The 10,081-nt window shown below is 42.6% G+C and overlaps 1 protein-coding gene across 13 annotated transcripts in view; it reads left to right on the top strand.

Moving 5' to 3' along the window:
• The first annotated feature begins 935 nt into the window (after window positions 1-935).
• The window catches only part of C4H3orf70 (chromosome 4 C3orf70 homolog), a 98,733-nt gene continuing 89,587 nt past the window's right edge, over window positions 936-10,081 (top strand). For all 13 annotated transcript variants that reach the window (XR_009008256.1, XR_009008257.1, XR_009008251.1 and 10 more), the window contains exon 1: window positions 936-1,583. Coding sequence is in view for 1 of the 13 variants with exons in the window: in XM_057545970.1 (XP_057401953.1) it covers window positions 1,388-1,583 (196 nt within the window). In the remaining 12 variants the exon portion in view is untranslated. The remainder of the gene's footprint in view (window positions 1,584-10,081) is intronic.

Below are 10,081 nucleotides of genomic sequence, written 5' to 3'. Positions count from 1 at the left end.
ACTGCGCACATACACTCAATATGCCAGTCATATGCACCACACTGCCACATACATACCACACACACATGCACACATGCTATGTAACAACCGTGCCCACCGCACCCCACGTACACGTAGATACACACACATACTCAGCTACTCGAATATCACACACAGAACATATATACCCTACCACACATAAGCACACCACTGACACTCCACATTGGTCACATGCATCCATGCCACATACACGTGTATACACACACCTCATATCACACAGTCCACATACCAGTCGCAGGCATCATGCACACCACACATGTACCATGTACTCACTTAACAACATATCCAATTACACACACACACACCTACTCCACATAACAAGCATACACGCCCACACATCACATACACGCCAAAATACACACACGCAACACATTCCACATACCAGTCCCGTGCATCGCAGTTCCCGTGAATCTCTTTTACACACACACACACCACGGCACCCAGCTTGGTTACTTTCCCCCTCAGCAAGGCGGGGCTGCAGCCTCGGGCTCAGACCTGGGGGGACGGTGGTTACCAGGGGCCGCGAGGGGCTGGTGGCCGTGGCCCGGGACGTGAGCCCCAGTGGCCGCGCTGGGAGCAGGAGGCAGTCCCGGGGGAGCGCGCGTCTGTTGCGTGCGCATGTGCGCGCGCCCCCAGGGGCCTGTGTGCCCAGACCCTCTGGGGGTTGTGTACGAGGCCAACGTGGGCCGCGCGTGGGGAGAGACTGTGCGTGTGAGAAAACCTTGCTCCCAGTTTCGCAGGAACCAGCCCACTGGGCGTCCGGGAGGGCGTGTCCTCAGCGTGCACAGCCCTCTGCGGAGTGTGGACATGTGTGTCGAAGGGGAGTGTGTGGGAGGGGAGTGTGTGTGGGGACTGAGTGTGGGAAGTATTCGTGGAAGCTGGCCTGCGTGTGAAAACCGAGCCGCCGAGGCGGGTGTGTTCCTAACGGCCCTCCGTCGGTCGGGCTCAGCCTCTGGGGACTGAGTGTGCGGCGGCTGCGGGGGGACGCCAACGACCCAGCACCCAAGCCCGGCATGTGTTAGGAGGCGGGGTTGGCGGAGGGACTCCTGGCGTCTGCCGGGGCCGGCGCCGGCGCGTGCGTGTGCGCGTGCGCGTGCGCGTGGGGGCGCGGCGCGCGCCACGGCGGAGGGAAAGCGGCGGCAGGCCCAGACCCCGGTCGCACCCCGTGGCGGCTCCTTTGCTAACCTGGGACTGCTGCGCTCCCGCCGCCGCCACCGCCACCTCCAAGCGCTGGCGTGACTCCCAGCACGCGCCCCGCCCTCCCGCGTCCGCAGCCGGCTCGGCTTCCTGCCCGCCCAGACGCCGCTACTCCCGAGCTCCGGGTCTCGGTTCCGCGGAGGGAGAGGAAATGAGTGCGGCCGCGGCGCCGGCGCCCGAGCGCGGTTGGAAGAGCGAGAAAGTGGACGAGGCTCAGGCCCTGGCGCGGAGTTGCGCCGCCCGCAGACCCGACTTCCAGCCGTGCGACGGGCTCTCAATCTGTGCCACGCACAGCCACGGCAAGTGCTTCAAGCTGCACTGGTGCTGTCACCTCGGATGGTGTCACTGTAAGTCGAGCCTCATCTCCCCGCCTTTCGCCGCGGTCCCGGGGCGCCCGCGGGGCCGTCCGGGGTCGCGGCAGGGACTCTGCGGCCTGGGGGGCTCCGGGCTGGGCCGGGGCTGCTCTGCCGCAGGCCGGGGCCGCCCTGGGGTCCGGGCAGCGGGAACTGCCCTCGTGCCGGACCAGTCGTGTCGGCGCTGCCTTGGCAACGAGGTGAAATTCGTGGGGAGCCTAGCTTTAGCCACTTCTACAAAAGGGGATCGACCTGTCCCAGGAAAGTGGGATATATATATATTAAAAAAAAAATTTTTTTTTCCATTTTGTTTTTCAACCGAAACGACCAGGCAGTGTGTTGAAAAAGGGTAGACAGCAGTCAGAATGGACGACAACCGAAGGGGAAGCCTTTTTTCAGGGCTGGTGGTTAAAAGATGCTCCCCTCTTTTTATCACTTTTGTCTTAACGGGCTGCTATTTAAAAAAAAGGGAGCCCTTGGAATTACAATCGTAGCCTATTTCTTGTATCCAGATTGAGAAAGTGCTAAAGTGTGAGGGACTGCTTCCAAGAAGTTAATATTAACAGTTTGGAAGGGTGAACTGCTTGAATACCCAGTTCCAGCATATAGAGCTAGTGTATTCTAGAGAGTGTTTTAAAATTACAAAAATAAAATGAATGAAAATAAGCTTCAGTAATCTTAAACCAATTTATAGAAGTAAATGGTCTAGACCTTTCTCTACGTTTATCCCGCCTGTGATTTTTAAAATGGATTTAAGTAGCCATTTAATCAGCTTCATAATTTGATTAGTTCATGGAATTTGGCCTGCTATATCTGGTGAATTATTTCTTTTTAGAAATATATTCTAAACTTAGTTTCCACATAACGTTATAATAGAGGGGTTTGGAGTGCTTATTTAGGACACAAATTCTCAAAGTGATCTTAAATTAAAATTATTTTTTCCTTGTTGGTTAGAAAAAAATGGCTCCCAACAAGAGATGCAGTACTATAGCAGATCCTTATTTATATTAATTGAACATAATATATTTCTAAAAATTTTTTTCAGACATTTTATTTTGAAAAATTTCGAACATACGCAACACTGAAAGAGGATCACTGTAGTGTTATACACCTAGATTAACAACTGTTAACATTTTGCCACATTTGCTTTACTCTCTAGACTTTTTAAAAAGTTTTTTTTCCATAATATTTTAAATTGAATTTATGACTTCGAGGATAGAGAATTCTTACATTTTCTTACAAATATAAGGCACATTGAACAGTACTCATTTTTTTTGCATTCTCTGTGCTGATGGGTCAGTTTCTTCCTATATTGCGTTATTCCTGTTGCTCTCAGATCCATTGCTAATTATATGGCATTGCTTCAGTGATGGACAGTGTACAAAGTTGGAAGTCACAACTGTGGGAAACCTGTGATGCTGTAGTACACAAGTAGGATGAATCTGGTGAGTCCATTTCCTGAGGAAGTACAGAAAGAATCATAGTGTAGAAGGTGAGGAACATTAAAAATGGCCCAGTTCAATGCCTGTCTTATTTCATCATTCTCCTCTTTAAGTACACCATTACTGATGGGAACCTTGCAGTCTACTCAGGCAGCCTCTTCCTTCATTAGACAGCTTTGACTCTTAAAATGCTCTTCCTTATATGGAGCTGAAATCAGTTACATTAGAACTTCTTTCCATTGCTCCTATTTCTACCTTATGAAATCATATAGAACAATCTAAAGCTTTTTTAGATCAAATCTGTTTCAACTCTTCAGATATACACATGAATTTCTCACAGATATAGACTATCTTTTTCCTGTATCCCCAGTCACAGTCACAGTCACAATGTCTGGCCAGAAATAGGTTTGAAATTCACGTTTGTTGAATGACTGAATGAAGGTAGCCATTGTTTTCCTCTCAAGGCATTGCTTTGTCCTATTTATAAATCTCCATTCCCTCCTGCCTTTCGTTTAATGGTATTCAGGCCCCTAAGCATCCTGGTTTTTCTGTTCTGAACATGTGCCAGTATGGTTATGATCCTTTGAAGACAGTGACCCATAGAAGGGTACATCATATCTCAGCTGTGGTCTCATCTGTCCAGAGTTAAGCAGGACTGCTGTCGCCCGTGTTTGAGATACTACTGCTGCAGCTAGCATCACATTAGTTTTTCTTGTTTCCACATCATATTGAGCTTGTTGCTGTCAGATTGAACTAAGCTTGATGTGAACTAAGCCATTAAGCCTCTTTTTTGTTTGTGTGTTTGTTTTACATTTGTGGTATAAGTTACAGCGCTTGCCTATCTCACAGTTATACGTATGTATTTGGATATGGGTACTCATTGATCCCTTAGATATATTTTCCTCTTATTGGTAAAATTGTTGAACAGGGAAAGGCCACAGATGAAAGTCCTGAACTGCCCTTCAGGTTGATAACAATTCATTAATGAGCACTTGTTGTTATGGTCGTTAAACAGTTACCTCACTACCTAATTGTACCGTTATCCATCTTCTGTTTATCTTATCCATATGGGTATAATGAGAACCTGGTCAAATACTTTGTTGAAATTCTACCAACATACTACTTTTACATCTTTTTGATGTGTGATGTCTGTCTATCTGTAAAGATACTCGTAAAAAAAAAAAAAGAAAGGAAATTAGATTAGTCTGGTACAACACAGGTTGGTTCCACAAATGCTTAACATTTTCTTTTCTAAGTGATTAGAAGCTATTTTTTAAATAAATAATCTGAATTTAGAAAAGGATGGACATTGAGTATACTGGACTGTTGGCAATTCTTTCTTTTTTTTTTTTTTTTTTTTTTTTTTTTATCAGGCCTACATTCATTTCCTCTTTGCTAGTCTTTAGCAGCCCTCTGGGTCTCTGTGCTTCCTCCGCTGGCAGTGGTTCGGTGATCACATCCAAGAGCAGCTTCAGTTCGTTAAGAGCAGCGAGGTGCTCTGTTACAGTGTCCTCACCTATACTAGGCACCAATTCTTTCTACCTTTTTTAAGCCCAAATATTATTTTTCTTGAACAGAAGCAGAGTTAACGTATTTGAGAGGTTCTACTTCTTTTGGCATTCATGAACACAACATCAGACCTAAGCAGAATTCCCTTAATTTTGTTGAACATGTATAGAGCACCTTCTCTTTATGAGACATTATTATGGAAACAGGAATACAGATATGAATACAGCTGGATCATGCCCTGTAAGCAGAGTGTAAGGGTGTGATCCATGCTGTATTTATTTTTGTATTCCTTTAAAATCACGTGATATGGGTGAAAAAACTACCAGCTTGTTCACCAAGTCAGAAAATGCTAAAATAGGAGGACTACCTTGAGGTGCTTGAGAGAGGAAATTCAGAACAAATAAAGGAAAGTCAGTTTTATATGGTTGATGTTAAACTTGTGAAATTTATAACCTTATGAAGTAGAAAATGGGTTGAATTAACGAATGAACGAGTGAAGGATTCTAAGAAGAGTTTTGAGAGAGAAAAAGACATGACTTGGATAGGGAAGAGGAATGGGAAAGAATAAATCATATGCAGATATCGTAAAGTAGATTTTTTTTGTGGCTTGAGTAGGTAGAATATTTAGAAGAAATAAGAAATTTGATTGTTGAGATGTTAGGGAGGGATGAACAGGAAAGGTGGGGAAGTTTCAGTTGATAGAGACCTTGGCATGATAGTGATAAAATGGGTAGTGGGGGAATGAAGTCAGCAAGGGAGATTATTTTCGTATTAGTGTAGAAAATAGGTTGAAATTCATGCAGCAATATGCACTTAATGGAAATCGGAATAGATTAAATTTGGAAGAGGAGGAAGAGGAGTTATAAAGGATAACTTCTAGATTTCTAGAATTTTGCCTTATGCAGCTTGGATGGATGGTGATGCCATTCATTCACTAACAGCAAAATACTGGAGAAGAACTAGGTTTGGTTGATCATGGAATCATGAACCCACGAAGACCATGAATCCAGTTTTGTATCTGTGGAGTTTAAGTTGCTTTGTCATAGCATGGTGATGTCAGTCGGCAGTTGGATATAGGGGATCTGGAACTTGGATAAGTCTGCACTAGAGATAATATGGAAGTCATTTACTTCTTTATAGATTGCAGTTGTAACCATGATGAAGCGTGAGATTGCCAAGGGAGAGACTGCAGTATGAGAAATGAAGAAAACCATTAGGCTTTCCCTTTAGAACACTAACATTTAGAGGCTGGTTACAGAAGGATGAGCTGGCAGTAGAGTCTGAGAAGAGATGGCCAGAGAAGAAAAATCTTAAAGTATGGTATTGCAGAGGCCAAGGGAAATGAGTACTTTAATAAAGAGTATGAAAATGAAATCAGTTTTCAGCAGGTTATTTCTTAGATATTGGTGAAATCTAGAAATAATGATTTTATTACTGATGAAGAGGATGAAACGTTTAATCCTGCCACAGTAACTTCAGGAATATACTTAATTGCATTATTAGTCAAAGCTGTTTGAGATGGTGAATTCTTCAAGATAGAGAAAAATAAAATGGCAGGAGAGGAGAATTAGGACACAAAGGTAATAATTAATATTTATTGAGTGATTACTTTGTGCCAGAGTAAGATGATTATGCTAAGCACTCAACAGCCAATTATGTCATTATGTCCATTCTGTAGTGGAGGAAAAAGGCTTAAAGGAGTAACTTTCCCGTGGGCACATAGCTAGTAAGGAGTAGAGCCTTGGATTTGGATCCATGTCTATCTGATTCTAGGACCTGGACGCTTAACCACCATAGGTGCTGTGGAGCAATTTAAAGTTAATGAGCAGGGCTTCCCTGGTGGCGCAGTGGTTGAGAGTCCACCTGCCAATGCAGGGGACACGGGTTTGAGCCCTGGTCTGGGAAGATCCCACATGCTGCGGAGCAGCTAAGCCTGTGTGCCCCAACTGCTGAGCCTGCGCTCTAGAGCCTGCGAACCACAACTACTGAGCCCACGTGCCACAACTCCTGAAGCCTGTACGCCTAGAGCCCGTGCTCCGCAACAGGAGAGGCCACCGCAATGAGAGGCCTGCGCACCTCAATGGAGAGTGGCCCCCGCTCGCTGCAACTGGAGAAAGCCTGCGCGCAGCAACAAGGACCCAACACAGCCAAAATTAAATAAATTTTAAAAAAAGTTAATGAGCAAAATCAACAGAGTTTTTAGGCCTTGTTAAAACCAGTGATGGGAAAGTTTTTAAGAAATAGGTGGCAAATTGTATCAATTGCCATAGTGAAATACAAAAGAGTGGGAACCGTAAAGAGTTCACTGAATATGGTGGGGAATGAAGTCCAAGTTAAGAGCTATCAAAGCAAAAGTGATTAGAGGGTGTCAGGGGTGGGTGGAGGTGAGGGAGTGTATGTGGTATAATGTTGGTACCATCAGCAGAACTCAGCTGTATTGGCTTAATAAAATCACACAATAGGTGAGCTCAGTTTTCTGCAGCAGACATCTTAAAAGATGTCTGTCTCTTTCAGGTTGAAAGCAGGAAGAGTGGCACTTGATGTAGTCTAATAGATGATATTAACATATCTAAAGAAAGACTGTTACAGCAGAAGGTAGATGGGCAGCAATGAATTATAGAAAAATGGGAGTTGGAGAGGCAGAATTTGGAAGTGTTTTTTGCAGACTGTTCAGAGAAGGTGGCACTGCCTAGAGGCTTACACGTCTGGTCCCTGTGACTGGACTATCCCAGCAAATGTTTGGTTATAACGTGGCTTCTTATTTATAGATTTCCTATAGGGAGAGAAAGAGCTGATTAGAGGATTTAACTGTCAGGAGGGGCAAATACACTTCTCTCCACTAGTTAGTATATTAGCATTGTGGTTTTTGTGTTACTCTATTTGTTCTATTTTCCTGCTTTACACAACCCCCAAAATCAAGTTCTGACTTCCCCAGGGTAATGCCAGTTGGTTTTCCTAAGGGGCAACTCAGTCATATCAATAACAGAAGCTACAGAAAATATATTTAAGGTTGTTTGACTGTGAAAACTAGCAAAAAACGGAGTGGTAGTTTGATTCGATGGAGGAGCCAACTGAAGCTTTTTTCTACTAATGAGGGTTCTTTACATGTCTGGTGGTTAAAGGAAGAGGATACAGGTGTTACTGTGCAAAGGTGAAATCAAGTTCTGAGTGAGTTTCCTCAGAGCTTTTCCAGAGATAGAGAAAGCTGATAGGTATTTTTCCATCCAAGTGGTGCTTCAGTAATGGACACACACCAACTTCAGTGATAACAGATAACACACCTGTTGCTTATATGCAGGCACGGTGGTAACCTTTTTGCATGTGTCAGCTCATTTACACCTCACAGCAACCTTGTGAAGTAGGTACTGTTATTATCCTAATTTTTTAGATTAGGAAACTTGCCGAGTAGCCCTGGCCACATGTGGTCAATGTGCATTAGAATCTCACAAACCGGATGGTAACCAGGTCTCTGGGTTTCTTGGTTCCACTCAGGGTACAGTGAGGAGGATTTCAGCTACTTAAAAATTTTTTTCGAACAAGGAGGATTTAAATAAGTAAAATGAGAATGGTTTCTGATTTTAAGAGAGGGGCAATTACATGAATTATGAACATTTTTGGAGTGGTTGCAAACTCTATAAAACTATGCTTTTAAAAAACATTGATAACATATTTGTATAATATGAAGGTTCAGTCATGTCACATCCTCAACTGCTCCCTAACTGGTGCAAGCCCTTTTTTTTGATTAGATTTGCATACATACCATTAATTATTATTGGTTTCCAAGCCTGTTGAACTTAGGGATTTGAACCAAATAGCTTTTGAGGGCTTTTCTATGATAATTTCCTACATTATAACACCCTCACTTTAAGTTTGTTTTCTCATATTGTGAAATCTCATTAATTTACAAGAAGTAATATTTTCAGAGAAATTAAGTGTTATTAATTCCAAACAAATACAGGAACATATGTTTAACAGCTAACAGTTGTCTAGTAGAAGATGTTTCCTCGAAAAATAAGGAATGTTTTATACATAGAATGTGGAAGGCAGAGTGTAGTCCTATTAAGGGCAAGGGCTGTGGAGTCAGATACACCTGAGTTGAATCCTGGTTCTTCCATCCATTGGCAGTGTAACTTCCGACAGGTTACTCAACCTCTCTCAGCTTCAGTGTTCTCTTCTGAAAAACAGGACTAAAAATCCTACTTCACAGGGTTGTTGTGAATATTATATGATGTAAAGCAGTACTTAGTGCAGGTGTTCAGCATCAGCCCCTCCTCAAAACAAACAAACAATGGAAATACTAGGTAGCCTGGTCATCCTGAGGGCAGGCTCTGGAGTTGGGCTTTGTGTTTGAATCCTGGCTCTGCCCACTTACTAGTTATACGGTTTGGGGGAAGTTACTTAACCTCCGTCTTTCAGTTTCATCATTTTTAATATGGGGATAATAACATAGTTACATGTTATTGTCATAGTGTGATGATTGTCAAAGTCCCCAATTCCAACTGCTTCCCCTTCCAAAAATGTCCTGCTTAACCTGGAATTCACTTTGTAACCATACTCATTTGTTCAATTACACACTTCAACACAATACAGATGGTAAAATAATATATTTTAAATAGTATGACATTTAGAAATCGAGTTTTTAAATTGCCCTCACTGTTGAAAGGTCTATTTTATAATAGTTACTTTGTGGTGATTATCTGCTTTTTATCATGGAATCTTATATTGTACTCCCCACTCCCCTACTCCATCCTATTTTCCACCATTGTTAAGCAATGGATAGTTCTGGTTAATCAGGTATACCAGTTAATAGAGAACTGTCATATCAAACATGGGTTAACACGTTTCAAAGGATCAGAATATTACAAAACTGTTAAAGTGAAACTGTACATATTTAACTTTAATGATTTAAAAGTCTTGTCACGATCCTGTAGCGATACTTAACTGTTACTTGGAATACTGATTTTGTGTAGAAAAATGGCAAAAGTGCTAGTTAACAGAGGGGTCCTGGCTTTTAGAATGGTGGACAAAGTAGATTTAATTGTAGTTTTTGCAAGTTACTTTACTCAGAGTCACAGATTTTTTTGTTGTGTGTTTCTCCTGTTCTTACTGTTGGTTTGCTTTTGAATGTCCTGATATTTAGCAGTATTCTGTAAGCACACTGCCAAAAACATGCAATATCTGGAGTGCCAACAATATATGATAAATCCTTCCAGTTGTGTCTGCACAATGTCCCAAAACAGTCCATTCAGGACAAATTCTTTAACCTCCCTAGTGCTTATTTGTCTATTTAAAACTAGATTCTTGGTGTGATATAGAATGTATTTCTTCCTCTGTATCTCATTTAAACAGACCTTTAGTGAAATAAAAACACTAAGAGTGTAATTATTTGGTATTTTGTGGAATACTCTGTCTGTTAGAATCGTTTGCTTTATCTTTCTGTCTACACACACACACACATGCACACACATGGTTTTTTCTTAAACCATTTAAAAGTAAGTTGTGGACGTGACATTTCACCTAAATGTTTCATCATGTCTCTTA

This window comes from Balaenoptera acutorostrata, chromosome 4 (genome assembly GCF_949987535.1).
Source record: "Balaenoptera acutorostrata chromosome 4, mBalAcu1.1, whole genome shotgun sequence".
NCBI lineage: Eukaryota > Metazoa > Chordata > Mammalia > Artiodactyla > Balaenopteridae > Balaenoptera > Balaenoptera acutorostrata.
This window is presented reverse-complemented; position numbering and strand designations above follow the sequence as displayed.